This window comes from Mus caroli, chromosome 13 (genome assembly GCF_900094665.2).
Source record: "Mus caroli chromosome 13, CAROLI_EIJ_v1.1, whole genome shotgun sequence".
In the NCBI taxonomy this organism is placed as follows: Eukaryota; Metazoa; Chordata; class Mammalia; order Rodentia; family Muridae; genus Mus; species Mus caroli.
Genome location: NC_034582.1, coordinates 90,741,518 through 90,762,820, shown reverse-complemented (window position 1 = coordinate 90,762,820; position 21,303 = coordinate 90,741,518). Strand labels below are relative to the sequence as shown.

Below are 21,303 nucleotides of genomic sequence, written 5' to 3'. Positions count from 1 at the left end.
TTTCCGCCCATCTGCCTAGGAACGGAAAGACGTCACGGAACTGCTGTGCGGCGCTTGCACTCCACTCGGCCTTCTTAAAGGACTACCCTTTCCCGTCCCGGGCTGAACGAGGCAGGCTCGTGGACCAGTGACATCCAGAAATTAAGAATCTTTTGAGACCCGGGAGGTCGCGGACCGGTGCTCCGCGGCTGTCATCATGGTAAGGAGGCCTCCTTGGACGCGGGCGACGAAGGGCCTGGGGTTAGCGTGGTTGGGCTGTCGGTGAGAGAGGACCGTAGTAGGCGGAACTGAGATGCCATAGCGTGAGATGCAGCTTCTGGACCCGGAACACAAATCTTGGGATGAGACAGAGTTCACTATAAAAGTCCTGATCTTGCTACCGTGGCGTCAGTGCCAACCTAATGGAATGCAGTTGAGACTTGTGATAATAACTTTATAGTCGCTTCACACCGTTTTAATGCTCAGTATACTATATTCTTTGCAAAAAGCCAAACAGCGAATGAGTTGCGGAACAAAACATTCTCTTTATAGATGAATTACCAGACCTGCCATTCTCATTATACTGGATGTTTCTCTTCAAAGTGGAATGCCATAAACCTTCTTTGTAGTTGCTGCAAAGTTTATTTGATAGCAGTTGAAAACAACACCCATAAGGATTTTGTTACCTAGTTTTATTTTCTCAGCTGGGTTTTGTGTTTGTTTGTTTGTTAGGTTGGTTGGTTTTGAGGATTCAGATATAAGTAAATGCTGACTACAGTTTCATTGTTAACAATGAAACAATTTAAAACACAAAAGGGATCCCATATAGTACTGACAATATGCAAAATAAAACACCAACTTTGGAAGATAACACAGCAGTTGACAGTTTCCATACAAAGATCTGAATTCATCTATATTTATTACAACTTTATTCCTAATCACCAATGGAAAAAAATGAACAGTCCAGATATACATCATATGGTCAATGGATAAAGAAATGAGTTTATATCCACACACTGGGATATGACCAAGGGATATAAAGTACTTAAGAGCTGGTATACACAAAATGGATATATTCTAGTCGAAAAAAGCCAGATGCAAAAGGATGTGTGTCCTGAGGATTCCACTCACTGGGCAGAGTAAACCATACAAATATAAGGTTGAAGATGGGGAAAGAAGACCTTAGAGTAGCACAAAGGAACATTCTGGGGTGGAAAAATCAATATGCCATCTTGAATATAATGGATACAGAAATTTATGATTGGTCAGGAATTACAACTACACACCCACAACTAAAATTGGTAAATCTTGTTTTATGTAAATCGTGTTTTAGTAGAATAACACTTTCCTTTTGGTTTTTCGAGACAGGGTTTCTCTGTGTAGCCCTGGCTGTCCTGGAACTCACTCTGTAGACCAGGCTGGCCTCCAACTCAGAAATCCGCCTGCCTCTGCCTCCCAAGTGCTGCGATTAAAGGTGTGCGCCACCATGGCCAGCAAAATAACATTTTCTAATTTAAAAAGACCTGAAAGTAATTTACCTTATTGTCTAAAGAAAAAAAAGCATTAAATCCTGTAGTAATCTTATATTTTTAGTAGATTTTGAATAAATTCTTTCATTTCTTCCCTGAGAGTCATGCAGATGTAAGCACATGAACATTGTCCAAGATAAAAATATATTTCATTTCATCATATTAAAGTCTTAGAATAGGGCTGGAAAGATGGCTCAGCGGTAAGAGCACTGACTGCTCTTCTAAAGGTCCCGAGTTCAAATGTCAGCAACCACATGGTGGCTCACAACCACCTGTAATGAGGTCTGATGCCTTCTTCTGATGCTTATGTATAATAATGAATAAATCTTTGGGCCAGAGCGAGCAGGGACTGAGCGAGTGGGGCTGACCCAGAGCAAATAGTGGTCCTAAAAATTCAATTCCCAACAACTATCTGAAGGCTCACGACAGCTACAGTGTACTCACATAAATAAAACAAATAAATAAATCCTTAAAATCTTAGAATAATCAATAATGTCAATACTTGCAAAAATTAAAGTAACATTTCTTGAATCATTACAGCCACAAAATGAATATATTGAATTGCACCGCAAACGATATGGATATCGTTTGGACTACCATGAGAAAAAGAGAAAGAAAGAAGGTCGGGAGGCCCATGAACGTTCAAAGAAGGCAAAAAAAATGATTGGCCTGAAGGCTAAGCTCTACCATAAACAGCGCCATGCCGAGAAAATACAAATGAAAAAGACGTAAGTGGGCCCATCTACATAGCATACTGGGGTAATAATTACTGCGCACACTCCGAACCTCTGTGCTTTCTCGTAGTATTAAGATGCACGAGAAGAGAAACACCAAGCAGAAGGATGATGAGAAGACTCCGCAGGGAGCAGTCCCCGCCTATCTGCTGGACAGAGAGGGGCAGTCGAGAGCTAAAGTCCTTTCTAACATGATCAAGCAGAAGCGGAAAGAAAAGGCGGTAAGTAATTTTTTTCGCAAGAGAAATATCTAAATTTGAGGGTCAAGATTTATCTCCAGTTTAATTTGAAACATTAAGGGCAACTATTTGTTCCATTATTGGGATATTGAAAGTCTTAGAATGTTTTTGTGAATCTTTTTATTTCTATTTTGATGAGGATTTCAGACTTGTTATTTTTATGTGTGTTTACCTATGTGTATTTATGACAGCACATGGTGCCAACAAAGGCTAGAAGAGGACGTCTGTTGCCCTGGAACTGAAATTATTGACTGTTAATGAGCTACTGCATGGGTGTTGGGACCTGAACACAAGTTGTCTGAAGAACAGCAAGTGCTCTTAGCAGCTATCTCCAGCCTAATTTTGTAAATTTAGTTTGATAGAAACTTGCTGTCTTGTCACCAAGGTTGGTGTATCCTGGTGGAAAGAATTTTAGAATTTAAGTTTGAACAGAATCTCTCAGAGGGAGCTGTGGATAGAGCTCGGTTGACGGGCATCTGCCCACCTAGCATGTCTGTAGCCCCAGCACAGGGGCTCGGGGAGGCGGGAGCATCACAGGTCTAAGGTCATTCTTGGCTACATAGCAAGTTTGAGGCCAGCTTGGTCTCCATGAGTCCTTGTAAGCCATTAGAGTGTCATACATCTCTCATTTAAGAATTAATTAAAAACAAGTTCAGTACTTAATGACTTACATTTGAAAATCTTAATGCTGTGCCATTATAGAGAAAAACACAACTTTTTTTGGCCTTGCAGTGTCAAATTTGGTTCCAGTAGAATTTTACACACCCTTTTACAGTTACTGTCAAAACTAACTAAAATTCTGCCCCGATACAGAAAGACTATAAATATTATTTTTAAGTTCCTGTGAGTAGAATTAAGAAATCTAATTGGAAAATACACAGTATTAAAATCTTTTTTCAATTTGTAAATATCCTAATTATAATGGTCTGACTACTGAAGACACTAGTGGATATCTACTCAGTGAATATGTTGAATTAGTCTGATTGCAGATAAGAGACTAGAGTCCCAGGGGCTATAAATCATTATTGGCGGCAATGGATTGTGAAGTGATGGTACATCCTCGAACCCATGTCTTAGTAATATTAGTCCAGAAGTCTTTCTACTGCCTTACACTGCTATAGCCTTAGGGGCTTTGTTTTTGTTTTATGTGTCTGTTTATTCTGGGGCGCTACAAAGCATATGATGTTACTAGCAGTCTTAAAGTCTATTTTAGGGAAAAATACAAAGAGATGAAGTGGAATGAGTCCTCTCATATTCTGCTTATAACTAGAAACAAGCACATACCCTATTATTTACAAGTCACTGCCTTATAGGTGTATATTTTTGGTCTGTAACAAGATATGAAGAGATTCTAGGTTAACCAAACCATTTATTTAAAGTGCCCATGACATCCAGACTTAGCTGGTTTTGCCAATTATGGCTTATGAAGACACAGCACGGACTCCTCCAAAACAGCTGAACTACAAAAGTGTGTTGAATGATTATGGGAAAGTAAATCTTTTTTTATGACCAAAAAACACTTGACTTATTCTTTTTTTTTTTTTTTTTTTTACAATATCAACCTACACTTTTAGGGAAAATGGGAGGTCCCTCTACCCAAAGTTCGTGCCCAAGGAGAAACAGAAGTATTGAAAGTTATTCGAACAGGAAAAAGGAAAAAGAAGGCATGGAAGAGAATGGTTACTAAAGTCTGCTTTGTTGGTGATGGCTTTACAAGAAAACCACCTAAATATGAAAGATTCATTAGGCCTATGGTAAGTCTCTATAGGAGTGCAATGACCTAATGTTAGCCCCTTGTAAAGCTGGATAAAGTATATTACAATTCCCTGAAATTATAAAAATTGGCGTGAAAAACAGCTTGAACAATATTTTGTGCTATTTTTCCATGAATCTCAGCTGAATCTTAACGTCAGATTCATAACAGATTTGAAATGATTTTGTATAACAGTTTGCCAGTGAATACTTGTATTTAAACATGATGCATTAGACTCTTTATTTTATAGTTATATATTCCTTATTCAATAAGTAAGCTGCTATATGCCTGAAGTGCTAGGCCTCAAACACGGGCCTTTGTGACAACTCATTAGACAGGGAACATTGCTTACATTTGGTCTTAGCCAGAAGACCAAAGAGCATTGGACTGTTGAGCTAAGATTTAGTGAGGTGAATGTCTTTTTTTTAACTGCGTTTGAAAACATCTATTTGTAATTATTTTGTCTTTATAAGGTAGCTAGATTCCTACTGAGAGCAGTGTGATTATCTCCCACACCTAAGCTCTCCCACACCCCTTAGTTTCTCCTGCTTTGAAAAGCAGGACTTGAACAGGAATGCTGGTGCTGTTAATCCTAGCATTCAATCTGAATAATTTGTAATGGATTCAAATGCTGTAGTCACTGCTAACAGCCATGCTCACTTGAAGAGTGCAATTTTTCCCTCCCCCAATTCAGTTACTGGCCAGAGACTGTCTGGCTGCAAAGCCCAGAATAGTCCTGGACTATATACTATTGATTCCCTTGATTTTGTATTCATAATTTTTGAAGTACATTTTAATATCTTTTTTCTTTCCAGGGAAGAAAGGTTCTCACAAATATTCCAAAACAAGGAATCTAACACAATTTTCCTTGCATTCCTACCTAAGTAAAATGAAGGCTAAAGGCTCTGAAATGTAAAGTTCTGTGCTTACAGGGCCCCATCCAGGTGACATCTGTGTAACAAGGTCCTCTCTATTCTCCAGTCTTTGAATCATGTTACTTCCTACATAAAGAAGGCTAAGAGCCTACCATTCCTGTTTCTTCCCCATCTTTCAAGGTGGCTGGTATTTCAATTCCTGAAATTGGAACTTGTAGGTTTGATTCTATTTACCATGTATTATTTGACCTGGAAACAAAACTCAAGGCTGTATATAGACCTTGCTTCATCATTGACTGTGAAAATAGAGGGCTTTTATACGGTTGTCATGTATAAATGAGCCACTAGTGAGTTATGGCCGTTTGGCATATTTCCTTCAATAAGTATGATGAGAAAAGAAAAATACAAGCATTGACATAATGGTCGTACATGGGATAACCCATTTTGGATTGCGTGTGCTTCTTCCTGTCCACTATGCGATTTTAAGTCTGTAGAATAGAAATGTATTTCCTCTGACGTTTTAAGACAGTAGTCATCCCCTAGGAGAGATGATTAGAAAAGGTGAGGATTCTAAAGACCCTACTCACCATTTGGATGCATTCTTATGTTTGATTTTTAGGGTCTACGTTTCAAAAAAGCCCATGTCACACACCCTGAGCTGAAAGCCACCTTTTGCCTGCCTATTCTCGGTGTGAAAAAGAATCCATCGTCCCCGTTATATACAACCCTGGGGGTGATCACCAAAGGCACAGTGATTGAAGTGAATGTGAGCGAGCTGGGCCTTGTGACACAAGGAGGCAAGGTGATTTGGGGTAAGTACAAATTTAAGTCTGGTGTTGCTTTTCTGCAGTGCTTTTCTGAGTGTTGAAAGTATATAACAATTTTCAAATACAGAACTTCAGCAGCTGGGCTGGAGATATGAGGAACGACAGTCTCACTGATTTAGTTCCTACTTTTATTGCTCAGATGTTTGAAAATGAAGATACGTTTTAAAATAGGTGTTACACTGATTTGAAAATCATTTAGGAAAAGAAAGTCACTGTAAAAGTTAACAGTAACATAATGTATTGATAAAATGGAGCTGGCTGCCATTTGTGAACGTAACTTATTCTTGAATTAGCTGACCTTCTGCTCATTTCTTATATGAACATGGTATTTAGAAATGTAAGATGAAAAAAGTTTTCTTCTTTAAACTGATTTTTGCTAACCCCTTTTCTTCCTTTGGTTTGGTTTTCCTTAGGAAAGTACGCCCAAGTTACCAACAATCCTGAGAACGACGGGTGCATAAATGCGGTCTTGCTGGTCTGACAGTGACGTTACTCATACATGTCATTCCACAAACTACTGAAGACCACACCCTGTCAGGAAAACACCGTCACTGGGGTCTTTCTGAACCACCGAGCAGCCTTACCCCATGTGCAGTCAATCAAGTATTTACTAAGTTGTAAAGGAAAATAAAACTGCCCAGTTTGACAGTTGGTCTTTAGTTTGGGGCATAACGGTTTACATGTTAATAAAATTTAGTGACTGAGTAGCAAGGACACAGAAGCATACTAAAAACTATGTATGCAGCAACACAAGTCTGTCACTATTGAAAAGCCATCAGTATAGTTGAAAGTTCCTGTAAAGGTCAAGTATTTTTCATTGTGTTGCCATTAATCCTAAAATGTGGAACATTTTAAACACATGGTAGTGTTTAAATTCATAAACTACTACATCAGAAGTCTTAGAGAAAGTAAATTAGATGAAAAGAGTGCACAACTCCGCACTTTCACTCATAATTAATACCTTATAGAGTACTTGCAGTGACCTCCAGTGTACCTCCTCCATTTCCTGTATTCTAAAAATAGGAGCTCACCTCATACTGCTATAACAGTGTGATCAACTGGTTAGATAATTCTCCACCGTGTACCAGTGACTTGAGATGTGGCAGTTAATTAGATTGAAAGGTCATGATTTGGGGTTATAACTTAAATCCACGTTCTTAAGATTGTGTCTGTATATTAATCTGTAATCACCATATTGCTTTAAATTGTTTATTTTTGAAATCTGCTTTCATAATACAGGCAGTGTGATTAGCTGTGCCTTTAACAGAATCATTCAATGTCTAATATCTAAGCACATCTTCTGAAACTCAGAGGAAAGGAAATTTAAAACACAAGACTAGAAAACAATCACAAAATACAAGTTTAATTACTATTTTAAATATTAAGAGGGGAAAAAATAGCAAAGAAACAAACCATAAGTTCTCCATAAGACTTGGTATTCTGAATAATTTTCTTTTAAGTTTTAGAACATACAAAGATATTAAAGGGAAAGGCAGGCCTAGTTCAGGACCGGCCAGGAAAGGCAGAGTGATCTCACTTTCTTATAATTAGATTTTAACATTTTCTACCAATCAAAACGGGCAATGTGTATTTATTTGCCTGCGTTATGGTGAAAGGAAGCCTGACTCCAGGCGATCAGTGACTATTGCTGAAGTACATTTGCTTATTTCTTTTAGGATTAAAACTAGCAAACTGTCTTATACTAAAAAGGCATGGGAGGAAGTATTAAAACAAGCATGACTTCTGTAACAGACTACACCCCAAACCACCAGATTGCAAATGGACATCAAAGCAAAAGCTGCTCTCATTTAAAATAGGGTTACATATGAGTCATGTTAGTACAAATTCTTTACTTCCACCAAAATTGTTTCAGTTTGCTGGTGTGACCACAGCTTAGGTGATTCCAAAGGAGAAGCAACTTGAGAGATGTTCAGTTGGTAGAAGGGCTTAAAGGTATACTAAAGTCACAAACCACTAGGTAACACTGGTCACCTGTTCAAGTAGACCATTAGTGACTAGAAGTCCTCCTTAGCCTGTGCAAATCAATGGAAAAAGGAAAGTAGACACAAAGTGGAAAAATGTGAACACACGGAGAAGACTGACATTCTAAGTCATGCCATTTGATTTTATTTTAAAAAATCATAATAGAATCTCTTTAAAAGTTTTAAAGGAGCTTTACAATAAAATTCTTAAATAAATTTTTGTGTGGTCTAACAGTAGTAGAACTAAACTTCTGGTAGTACTCCTCTGCTATGTTACATAAGGAAATATATATGTATATACACCAGAAGGGAGCTTCCTTCTCCACATTCATGACTCCGAAACAGAAAGTACCAGTTCACAGGAGACTACACAACTGGACAGAGCACTCAACAAACAGCTGCTTGAAATCTCTGCAGTCCTCATGCCTTGCTACATTTGTTTAGATTCCCTACTGAACATAAATTGTTACAAATTTTATATAAACATGTTACTGAATATGAAAGATTTTTCCTATGACCTAACTTTTCCTCTATGATTATACAAACTAACTTCTGTCACAGACAACAAGTAACAAGTTTTCTTGTATGCAGAGCAAAATGTTTTGAATCCCATCTTTATCAAACAAGTTTAGGAAGTATATAAGTTTATACTGCTAGTATCCAGTGTGGTATGTGAATATTTTTCTTTAACTCTAGAGACTATTTATACATTGAGCTGCCAGTGAGTGCAATCTACTAAAACACTCATTTAAAAAAGGTATGGAAGGGGAACAGGAGCCAAAACAAAATACCAAAACAACATACCCAGAAAACTTTAAATGTGTGTTAAAAATCAAAAATAGGATTTAAATCTCTGAATCTTAACATACCTTTCAGTCACTATCCCTAGTTAGATATTAACAAATTTCTCTAAATGTGTAAAACAGCATCAGCATTTGGCAAATTTACTAATTAGTCAAATCTATTTTATAACAGCTTTTACAAAAAAAAAAAAGTCAAAGTATAATTTTCACTTGGAATGAAATTATCTAACATCTAGCCAAAATTAAAACAACAGGTCAAGTGTTCTAACTTCATACAAGAGTTTGCTATTTGGTTTGCTGCTTTAAGGTCTTAACTAATTAATTAGACTTTTCTAAAATACCAACATCCCTAAATTAAAATGTAAGGCATGAAATCACCAATCAGCTGACTGAAGACTGAATGGACTGAGCATAAACTCAGAGTATTCCATGACTCAATTTCTCAACATGTCTCTCACAAGGTTCAAGCTGTTTCAAAAACAAATCTAATTGGTCTCAAAATAGTCTCTAACTGAAATAGAAACAAAGTACATGGTATTCCCCAAGTGCCACTGACCAATTTTCTATGAATTCTAAGAATAACCATTTTAAAACCAATTGTCATTATTTTTTTTTAGTATTTCTAAAATATCAAATAGCCAGGTGGTAGTGCTGCACGCCTTTAATCTCAACACTCAGTAGGCAGAGGCAGATCTGAGCTGGAGGTCTGCATGGTTTACAGGATAGTCAATGCTACACAGAGAAACCCTGTCTTAAAGTATGCAAGACCCAAAGGGACCGCAGAATCTAGGCATTTGTACATCTCATTGGGCAGCTTTATTCCTTCCATCTAGGACTAAAGGTGTTTGGATTGAGTTCTAGACCTATCCAAATATGGATACAGGGTGTAACAGGCAAGCTGGGTGGAGGTCTGGTGATGGAAGAATCACAGTGAGACAGCAAAGGGGCCTATACTTCTGCACTACATGTAATCAGGACTACAGTCCAAATTAAACTGTATATTAAATTCAATTACTTGAGGTGTTTAAAAGATAAAAGTGTACTCAAGCTTTTCAGCATCTGAAAATATATAGAGAAAAAAATTATAGCAAACTCATACTTCATGGTGGAAGTATTAAATTTAAATTAAATTTTAAATTATGTACCCACACACCAGTTACATCTTTAACAGTACTACTAACACCAGATATGCAGTCTAAACTACTTCTCACAGACTTGATACTCCATCTACAACTAACATTAAGAAATAAAAACAAAAACTATCTTCATAAACCACTGATCATAAATTTCTATTTTTTGTTCTCTAACTTGATAGTATTTTTAATTAACTGACTCATTTTGTTTAGGTATGCTTACACCTAAAAGATGGGAGATTGTTTTTGATACTAAGATAAAACTTTGAGAACTCTTACCAAATTTTACCATTAAAACCCTTAGTATAAAAGATTCCTATGATCAAAGTCTAATAGTTCTTTTTAAGTTGTATTTTTAAAATATTAATGATTAGATGCTCCACCCGTTAAAGGAGAATATGACCTGGAATTTCAAAATTGACACATGGTTCATAAATGAAAGTTAGAGAAAATAGCCTGAAAGATGAAAAAGAATGGTGAATCCTTGTTCTAAATAAAGGAAAGAGTAAACCTGCATCTGTAAATAAGTTCAAATGCAAGTTTTAGAATTTGTCCTGTGCCCCATGCTGTTTATTAATTACCACGGTTTAAAACAACAAGAAGGAGGATGTGTGAACCACACTGCTCCTTCACTCAGGTCAGCTTGGCTTTCTTCTTGCCAGGGCCCCCCTTATGCCCTTTGGCCTTTCTTCTCAGATTGCGCCTGTCTACTACAGGGACTTCCACTTCAGTCTCCTCCGAGCTGCTCTCCACAGCTTTCTCTGCTGACTGCGTGAACTGTTCCAGGTGCTCAGAGGACGCTTCAGACTGCTCCTCTGACTGGCTCTTCTGTCCTGCATTCTGTGGAAATGGCGCGTCTTCAAGTTCGACCTCTATCAGAGAACTCTGAGTAGCTGATGGTTCCTGGGCCTCAGGTGCTCCCTCCTCACCCTGGTCTTCCACTGAGGAAGTAGTGTTGGGTGATAAATTCTGAGAGACTGGTTCTTCGGGAAATTCTGGTCCCACAGAATTTGGGAAATTACCATCAGACTTTTCTTCATTTGATACAGTGGCAACATTGTCTGAGCTCCCCAAAAGTGTTTTCTTTTTTGAAACTGGGGACAGATTTTCTTCAGTATGTCCTTTATCATCAGATGGGCCTTGATCAGTCAACATTTCTGAGTCAGTATCAGGTGAGGTCTGGGAAAAGCACACAAGAAACAGGTCAGTGAGCCATTTTACAATGCAGTTCTAAAGCGATTCATTCTCAATGTCACTGTGAAGACCTCAGGACTCCTCATTTTTGTTCAGCGTGAAGACATTATTTTAAATGCAACTCAATTTCTTCAAAATTGTCTCATGTTGACTGTAATACAATAATTCTTATAAGAAATCTTTATGCTTGAAAAAAGTATCCAAGAAACTTTGAGCTTCAAGATCATACCAAATCATCAACTGCCTCTAGATTTTGGTGTTGCTGAAGCTGGACGGAAGAATCTCTAGGGATAACACTGCTATCCTCGCTAAGTGCCAAAGGCCAGCGTCTACAGATCACATACACTGAGGAGAGGTACAGAGCTGGAGACAAATCACTCAGACTTTTGAGAGAGTGAAATTTGATTCTCTGGGAAACACACACACGCACACACACACATGCACACACACACACACGGTGAAAAAAGCAAGGCTACTGCAACTTTATTTTTTCTCCTACGGCTTATATATCCCTGTAAAATCTTTCAATCAATATAACAATTATAATGTGGTTATATTCTATTTTTCTTTAAATGAATGATTACAATAAATATTAGTAAAAACAGCATGTTCCCCAATACTCTTTACACAGTTAAACATTTTACTTATCACAGGTGAAAAAAAAAACAAGTTATTCCCAAGAACATTCATGTCTAAGTACCTCGTTCTAGATTAACACAGTGTAAGAAACAAAGCAAGACACTTTTCTCCGGCAAACGGTTTCTCTTATTGGCAGGCTGAAATTTGCGGTTACAAAGAGAGAATTGATCATTATCTTAGTAATCTTATAAAAAAATTCTTAAAAAGACTCAGAAGGCTAAACTTGTGCACACACACGCACCAACACTCCCCCCGACCCCCTGCCACCGCCCAAGATGGGGTTTCTCTGTGTATCCCTGGCTGACCTGGAACTCACTGTGTAGACCAGGTTGGCCGTGAACTCAGAAATCTGCCTGCCTCTGCCCCCCAAGTACTTGGATTAAAAGATGTGTGCCACCACTGCCCGGCTATCAACAATTTGTTAATAAATCATATTAGTAAGCCAAGGGCAAAAAATACGTACAAGAAATTAATCATCGCCTTGATCACCAAGCCAGCTTTAGCAAGAAAGGCATGTCACCGAGTTGAAATGAAAACTTCTAGTTTCTTTGGAAAGTCAGTTATATCAAATGATGCTTTGCTGGGGCACATTGGTGAAATGATGTTTTGCTAAAGTAGACATATGAAAGAATATTTCCTGAAGCAAGACACAGGTCAAAGGATGTTTTGCTAAAGCAAATGAATGGACACATGATATTAAGAAGGAATATAAATACAACCCAACAGATGGTGGACGACTATGGTATTGGTACGCCTTGCCATTCCTTGTTCATCATTTGTCATGACTTCATAGAAAAAAATGGACCAAAAAACTTCTGGTGGTGTTCTCAGGTGCTTCTTTTTCTTTTTTTATATTTTATTTATTTATTATATGTAAGTAGCTGTCTTCAGACACTCCAGAAGAAGGCATCAGATATTACAGATGGTTGTGAGCCACCATGTGGTTGCTGGGATTTGAACTCAGGACCTCTGGAAGAGCAGTCAGCACTCTTAACCGCTGAGCCATCTCACCAGCCCTCTGGCGGCTTCTTACTACTCCCACAGAATCAGGCTGATTGGCAGAGTGAAGTGGAAAGTTTCTGGATATGTCAGCTGATACAGACTAACTTCAAGTTTTGCTATTTGAGGGGAGTATAACACAGGACTCAAGGAACAGTGACAGCATGCTTGCAAAAAGCTTTGCACCATTTTGTTGGTCTCACGTTGTCTTCACATTCACTCATCTTCACTGTTGAGAGAGGCATGGTAAGGAACTTCTGGTGTCCCTGTTGGTCCTGGTCGGTCCTGCTGTATGCTGGGTCGTGCCACCACTGCCGATTTGTGTTTGTTCTCCTGACACTAGTGAACTGGACTGCGGGTATCCTGATAACTGGAGACTGAAAATGCCCCAAGGACCTCCTTCTAAAGAGAGTACGGCAGAACCAAGGCTTCTGGACCGCCCTGCCTTTGCTGGTTTGTGAATGGTGTTTGTGAATGGATGGAGCTGCTGCTGCTGCTGCTTCTGATTTGCGTGAACTGAACTACTGATATGCCTTGACAATGAAGATTGCATTTGTTCCAAAGAACTATTTCTAAACAAGTCCACTTTCTCCGTATCCTAAAAACCTTTCTTTTCCACTACCTCTGATGGGTGGTGGGCTAGAAGGGAGGATAAAGTATTTAAGAACCCTTATAAAAAGCAGGTTTTTAAAACTCTAAGCCATCACCTATTACTAATCAGGCTGCCATTGTTCTTGTTCTCTGACATCCTTCAATTATTAAAAGTGTGCCTGAGCTTTCAAATGTTCCCCAAGATTTTCTACATCAAAACCCTAACGAAAACATCTTAACCCAACTTTACTAACAGTCTGCATCTCTAAGTTCTTTCTCAGGCTGGTGTGTTGTAGGATATTTGATCACACTGTGAACGCCAAGACTGTGAACTGAAAAAGCCTTGTTGTGTGGCTTGGCGCTAGTACACACCTTCTAACTAAGAGGTAAATAAAGCCAACCTTAGGTCAGGAGGCAGGGCAAGCAACCCGCTGACAGAAAGGAAGGTGTTTGAGTTGAAGGGTTTGAAGCCAGTATGGAGCAGAAAGGTCAGCTGGGTGCTTTCTCACCTCTTCCTAAAGGACTACATGCTAGGGTGGAGGAACCTCTTCCTAAAGGACTACATGCTAGGGTGGAGGAACCTCTTCAAGCTAAAGGACTACATGCTAGGGTGGAGGAACCTCTTCCTAAAGGACTACATGCTAGGGTGGAGGAACTGGTAGGCTTTCACCACAGCCTTTGGCTCCTAAGTGTTCGTTGATAAAAAATCAAACATTTAAGATTTTGTTTTCGGGCTGGTGAGATGGCTCAGTGGGTAAGAGCAACCGACTGCTCTTCCGAAGGTTCGAAGTTCAAATCCCAGCAACCACATGGTGGCTCACAACCACCCGTAATGAGATCTGACTCCCTCTTCTGAAGTGTCTGAAGACAGCTACAGTGTACTTACAAATAAATAAATGTTTAAAAAACCCTTTAAAAAAAAAAGATTTTCTTTTCAAAAACAACAGTGGTGGTTGAATCATTAATCTGCTCCATCGACAATGCTTGAAAAAGATCAATCGCAATATACTGCCCAGTGAGGGCCAGAGACCCCTTAGAGATGTCATACAACTCACTGATTATGAGGGAACACGCAGAGCACAACTCTACAACAGCATGAAGTCCTAAGGACATGTAGTCCTTCAGCTCTGCCTCTGTGAGGCACACCCATCGTGACTGTGCTATCCAGTGGGCCTCACTCCTGAGCTCTAAAGCTGTCTACTGTTGTTCTCACAGCCCAACAGCTAGGTCTGACTGGTTACGTAGACAATAGCGATCTGGGTGATGGGAGATCCACCAACTTCAGTAAGACACTTAAAAGGCTTTACTATACGTGTCTTATAGCCATAAGCTAAACTATTCCAAACTAACCAAACGCATTGAAATATTCCACGGAGCTTTTCTCTAGCCTTTCTACTCAACTGAAAAAAAAAAATGACTGTAGCAGTCATAGCCAGTGCACACAAGTACTCAAATGTTTGGTAAACCATGTGTTTGTTTTTATTTTCCTAATCATTTCCCTAAGTCTGCAAAAGAGAGCTCATTCTATTACAACCATAAAGTAGTTACAATATGGCTGGAGTGCAACTGAATGAAGCTTGAAAGGCAAATATAAAAACTTATGTCTGAAAAAACAATGTTCCTAAAGGATGACATGCGAGGGTAAAGATTCTCAATTCTCTACCCTCTACCTACTATGAAAAGTGAGGTAATACCTGCCATACCTTCTCTAATGTGGCCTCGGGCACTTTTGAAGACTCTGCTACCAGTGGAACAGGACTCCCAGGTTCTCTGCTGGAATTAAAAGGTGGAACCTTTAACTCTTCTTCAAGACCCTCACTGGTGGAGTCCTCATCTTCAGTTGTAAGAGAGGGCTTGAGGGCAGCATCCATTACCTCACCATTCACTGGCTCTAACACAGAGTCCTACACCAAGAAGGAAAGACAGGATTTGATTATAACTGATCGTTCAAGAGAAGTCCGTTCTCAGTCCCTACTTATCACCCACCAACAATACATTTAAAACAATATGAAGTATCAGTTAAAACTGATTTCCTCGGGGTCGGGGGTGGGGATAGGGGTGGGGGACCTTCAGTGTCAGAGCAGTAAAGAATCTAAGGAAGAGACACTCCTACTGTTCTCTGATGACAGGGATGGCCAAGGGTTGGTTGCACAATGTGGGTCTAAGATTCAGTAAAAAGATCCTTCTCCTTCTATCTAGTCCTTCCTAAAGGACAGTCTCAGAATGAGCTTTTCAGGAAAGACGTAACAGAGCACAGTGAGACTTGATACCAGCTCCATGAAACCATGCCGCTGCTCAGCACCTGGGATGTCGGTCAGGGCTCTGCTTAGATAGCTTACTGTGCCAGAGAGCGGCGTGCTACCTACCAGTCTTATAAAATCCAAGGCTACTTGCTTTTTGCTGAGAAAACAAAATCTCCATTCTCACCTGGCTCTTATCAGTCAATCCAAAAAAATCAATTCTTTGCCTCATATTATTAAAGTACAGAAAACCGAACTAATGGCACAAACCTTCCAATTTCTGAGACTTTCTTCCAATATTTATCAATTTACATCTATTTAATGTTGACTATTTCTAATTTCTAATGACAGTTCTAATGAGCATACGCACCCCTGCACCCACACAACAATAGAGGCAAGGAACCAAAGAGCAAAACGCAAAATGCTGAGCTCCCCAGAATGTACACATTAAGAAGGAAAAACCGCCGGGTGTGGTGGCACATGCCTTTAATCCCAGCACTCGGGAGGCAGAGGCCAGCCTGGTCTACAGAGTGAATTCCAGGACAGCCAGGGCTACACAAAGAAACCCTGTCTCAAAGGGGGGAAAAAAAAGAAAAAGGGGAAGAAGAAAAAAAAAAGAAAAAGAAAAAGGAGGAGGAGGAGGAAGAGGAGGAAAAACCATGAGTCAAATATATACAGACACATGGACACGTATCTACTGCCACAAAACTAAAGAACCTTGGGTAGGGTAAAGTAGTCAGATACCCCAGAATCCACTGGAATCACAGTGGCACTCGCACGGAGGAGCTGTTACGGCATACGCTCAATGTCTTCCTGCATGAGACAGGTTACGTGGTGTGTACTGTCTCACAATATACTACATTATATTATAAAGGGGGAGGAAAACTATAAATATTTAGACATTTTCCCCCCTCAAAAGTATGTTGTTTTATTTTCCCGTTTCCTAAGAGAAAAGATGGCATTTTAAATTAAAGTTTAGTAAGGTAGAGGGAGCAAAAGCTAAACTACGCTGACTTAAGGAAAATGGCAGAAGTGCTGTTCCAGAGGACCCAGATTCAATTAGCAGCACCACAAAATGACTGACAACTGTCTGTGACTCCAGTTCCACGGAACCCCATGCTCTCTATTTTGTTTTTTCATTTTTTGAGACAGTATCTCTCTTACGTAGTCCTGGCTGTACTGGAACTCACTGCGTAGACTAGGCTGGCCTCAAAATTCAGAGATGCCTCCAAAGTGCTGGAATTAAAGGTATACACCACCACGCCTGGCCTCTCTCTTGACCTTCAAAGGCAGCAGGTACATACCTGGTGCACAGACATACAAAGGGAACACACCCATACACATTAAAAAGTAGCAATGAAGAAGTAGTAGTAGTATTCAAGAAACTCAGGTGCCTATCAAACAAGGGACCAGGAATACATAAGCAAAGGACTAAAGATATCAAAAGGAAAGACAGATGGGTAAAGAGGAGGAGGAGGAGGGTAGGGTAATAAACATGTAGAGGTCAAGTATGAGGCTTGATTAATTAGTTTCCTTAGATACAGAAGATTTATCTATTTCTTTTGGGTACTATTTTGTTTTGTAACTACTTATCTTTTGAGGGATTTAGAAAATCTGTTGTAGTTAGAAAAAAAAATCCAAATAACTAATTTCTATCCTTCTAACAAAAGTTAAGATTGCCTGGACCCTAATTGGCTTCAACACCTGTACTTGTTAAGTGCATTCAATTCCACCTATCAGTGTATTTAAAATGCACTGAGCAATCTTACTTTTTGCCTGAGCTACGTAAATCCCAGTCAATGTGCAAATGTTCTCAACCAGCAACCACAACGTGTAAACAGTGGTCTTGTTTCTCCAGCAGTGTACAGTTAAGGATGCATCTTCTAGCTGACTCCCAGTAGTTTCTAGTGAACGAGTGCCATCATACCTTGTCCCCATCCTGTTTCTGCAGGCGTGGCTGAGTTTCCAGAGCAGGTTGTGCATCTTTATCACTGCTTTCATCCTCAAATTCAATCACTCTCTGCTCAGGCTCTTCTTCAAGGAATTCTTCTGAGCTCTCTGATGTTCGTGCAGCATACTCTGTTCTAGAGAACAAGCCAAAACCATCCTTGTTTTTTCTTATTATGGCTCAAGATAAAATTTCAAGGATCCATTTTTTGGGACAGTATAATTGATGAAATCAGGAACTCTGGTATAGTCAAGCAAGAACTATACACTCCCAGCCCTTTATTTTGAAGAAGGTATTACTATGATTACCCAGCCTTTCTTGGGATTCACAATCCTCTGGCCTCAGTATACTAAAATCCCTTCTTAACAAACTAACATTTTAGAACCAATAAATGTTATTCCATCAACTTTAGATCCTGAAGGTACAAAACTAATCTTTTCATCCTGATAAATTTATCCTTTTTCTTGCCTAATTAATTAAAAACCTTCTCTATTTAAACTAGACCTTTCATCTATTCTACTGAAATGACCATTTTATTTCCAGCACTGTTAGTGTAAAATTACAAGTACTATCTATAATCATAGACACTAATTATTTGACATATGCTCAAAGGACTTGATGTACTTTGTAGATAACTGCTCAACCTTGTTCACTGCCACTTTATTTGCAATAGCTAGGAAATGGAAACAACCCCAGTGTTCTCCAGCTGATGAATGGATAGTGAGAACGTAAGCGTGTCCATGGATTCTCTTCAGCTGTAAAGAAGCATGAGATTAAGTGAAAGGATGGAAGTAGACAATACATACTGGGGTGGTTTGAAAGCTGAAGGCTCCCCTGGGCGCCTCGGTTGGATTCTCAGTGCCTAGCTGGCAGGACTGTTCGGGAACGATTAGGCTCCCAGTGTGCTCTCGGCTTCCTGCTTGTGGTTCATGATGAGCTCAGCTGCTGATGCAGAGCTATGCTTTCCTGCCTCCTGCTATACTCTCTACCATTATGGAGATGGACTTCTATCCCTCTGCAACTTTAACCTCCGAACGAACCCTTCCATTAAGTTGAGTCTGCCATGGTCTTTGATCAGAGCAACCGGAAAGGAACTAGGTACATGGTACTGGGTTGAGCTATTGTGTGATAAGACATTTTTGGTTTTGGTTTTGTAGAAATATGGAAGACTTTGGGACTTTAGATTAGGAAAAAGGTTGAATGCTGTAAGCAGAGCCTAACCAGCCATCCTAGTCGGAGCTTAAAAGACAGTAGTACAGAAAACAATGTGGGCTGTGGAGACCCAAATGGAGAAACCTGGGGGGTGGAAGGGAGTAGCAGCAATCTGGCTAGATATCATTCCAGTGATATCCCGCTCCAGTCCTAAGAACTTGCCCGAGACAAAACTGAAAAATAACGGAACAATTTCTTCAGCAGAGGAGACTTCAAGGCAGCCTAAACTGCCTGGAAATCACAGATAACCAACCACTCTGCAGTGCCATTGCTAACTATCACTCACATGCAGGTTGACAATGAAAAAGTACAAGTGAGGAGAAAGAAACACAAAGTATACAGTGTAGAGAGAAAAGAACACCATGCGACAGAAAGAGCTACAGGACTTGAGTTTTCTCGGATGGTTTCGTCTAGCTTTAGCCCAGTATTTCCTCACTATAACCCATTTCCTCCTTCAACACATGTTCTGGGTCTGTATGTTGAACTAAGTAATTTGTTTTTTGATTTTTAATTTTATATGTTACAAGTGCCCTGCATCTCAGAGTGTCTTTGAACTTTGGACTTTTAAAGAATTGAGACTGAAAATTTACAGTGACTTTTTTTTTTTTAAAGATTTATTTACTTTATACATGTGAGTATGCTGTTGCTGTTTTCAGACACCCCAGAAGAGGGCATTGGATGCCATTACAGATGGTTGTGAGCCACCATATGGTTGCTGGGAGTTGAACTCAGAACCTCTGGAAGAGCAGTCAGTGCTCTTAACCTCGGAGACATCTTTCCAGCCCTTACTGTGACTTCTGAAGATAGATTAAATGCACTTCACATTTTGATCTGGCCACAAGACAATGGTGATCAGGGAGTAGAACCTGGTGTTTTAAATGACGATGATCCCCATAGGTTATAAATTAGAGAGAGAGTTGGAGAAGGACACAGGAGTTGGAGAGGAGAGGATGGGGTAGAAAGATGTAAATACAGTTGTGTGCACACACAAGTGTTGGAGGTGGGGTGGGGTGCACTGGTTAATCCCAGCCCCAGGGAGACAGAGGCATTGGCTCTCTGTGAATTTAAGGCCTCACTATACAGTGAGTTCCAGAGCTACACAGAGAAACCCTGTCTTGGGAAGAAAGTACACGTGTGGGGCTCTGGGTTCAATAAACAAAAACAAACAAATGGCAGACTAGATTGAGCCTACAGAGCAGCGCTGGAAGACCTTGTAGCTACGACATCTCTCTTAACTCTGCTTACAAAGTTGTACTTATGTTTGAAACCCTGACCCCAAAGGAACATGTGGACAGTGAGAGAAGACATACAGTACATCTGTGCTCACAGGAACACACACACACACACAAATCTTAAAAAAAATCACAAATATACAATCATTAAGTAACTGCCTGTGAGAATATTGAATAGTTATCTAAACATTTTATTCTTCACACATTTTACTTATATTTATCTTTAATATAAATATTTTATTATCATGTACCATCTAATTATCTCCATCTAAAATTATTTACATAATTAAGATTTTTTTTTGAGTAAATAATTTGACATCTAAAATGACAAAGTCATATATTAGCTAAATAATTGAATTGAATGGTAGGAAGGAAACAAGTCTAATTTTATTATAAAATATAAAATCTTGCCGGGCAGTGGTGGTGATGGCACACGCCTTTAATCCCAGCACTTGGGAGTCGAGGCCAGCCTGGTCTAATGAGTTCCAGGACAGCCAGGGCTATACAGAGAAACCCTGTCTCAAAAAACCAAAAAAAAAAAAAAAAAAAAAAAAAAAAAGGGGGGGGGGGCGGCAGAGATGGCTCAGCGGTAAGAGCACTGACTGTTCTTCTGAAGGTCCTGAGTTCCTGAGTTCAAATCCCAGCAACCACATGGTGGCTCACAACCATCCGTAATGAGATTTGATGCCCTCTTCTGGTGCGTCTGAAGACAGCTACAATGTCTTCACTTATTATACTTACATATAATAATTAATAAATCTTTAAAAAATATATATATAATCTTAGTTGCTATCAGAAGCCAACAAAGGGCTGTGGAGATGGCTCAGCAGAGAGCTTGTAAAGTCCTGGGCTCCATCCCCTTGTGCTGTATAAGCTAGGGATTATGGCACATGCCTTTAACCCTGGTCCTCAGGACGCAGAGGCAGAAGGAAATGGCCATTTAACAACTTTCACACCATATGAAGTCCTCCTTCAAAAACTGAAAAATAAATTCAAAGACAGTTTGTTATTTCTCCCTTTTCAGACAGGATTCGCCACATGGAGCAAATGAGCCTCAGACTCTCAGCAATCTCAGCCTCCATGCCTGGGACTGCAGGACTGAGTCTCCATGGCTGATCTAAAGGTGACATGTTTACCAAGAGTTCTGGTTGGTGATTCTGTTAATGGCCAAGTCTCTGGAAGAACTGACTGTATATTTATGGTTATCACTAACTTATTTATTATATTCAGTAGCCTAGGTAAAGTGGATTAATTATAAAGTATCTGAATTTTAGGCCGGGCATGGTGGCGTATGCCTTCAATCCCAGCACTTGGGAGGCAGAGGCAGGTGGATTTCTGAGTTCGAGGCCAGCCTGGTCTACAGAGTGAGTTCCAGGACAGCCAGGACTACACAG

General features: G+C 39.6%; 2 protein-coding genes across 5 annotated transcripts in view; one reads left to right on the top strand and one right to left on the bottom strand.

The window, feature by feature from the left end:
* Positions 1 to 14: 14 nt before the first annotated feature.
* On the top strand, positions 15 to 6,595 carry Nsa2 (NSA2 ribosome biogenesis factor). Its single transcript, XM_021180113.2, has 6 exons — positions 15 to 199; positions 2,049 to 2,236; positions 2,313 to 2,463; positions 4,056 to 4,235; positions 5,729 to 5,921; positions 6,350 to 6,595. The coding sequence occupies exons 1-6, from the start codon at positions 197 to 199 to the stop codon at positions 6,415 to 6,417; spliced, it is 783 nt and encodes a 260-aa protein (XP_021035772.1). The 5' UTR covers positions 15 to 196; the 3' UTR covers positions 6,418 to 6,595.
* Positions 6,596 to 8,035: 1,440 nt separating this feature from the next.
* Fam169a (family with sequence similarity 169 member A) overlaps positions 8,036 to 21,303 on the bottom strand; it is a 58,926-nt gene continuing 45,658 nt past the window's right edge. For all 4 annotated transcript variants that reach the window (XM_029468558.1, XM_021180114.2, XM_029468557.1 and 1 more), the window contains exons 11-13: positions 17,445 to 17,601; positions 14,981 to 15,181; positions 8,036 to 11,033 (exon numbers count right to left, since the gene is read on the bottom strand). In XM_029468558.1, the coding sequence (XP_029324418.1) occupies positions 10,488 to 11,033; positions 14,981 to 15,181; positions 17,445 to 17,601 (904 nt within the window). In that variant the 3' untranslated portion in view covers positions 8,036 to 10,487. The remainder of the gene's footprint in view (positions 11,034 to 14,980; positions 15,182 to 17,444; positions 17,602 to 21,303) is intronic.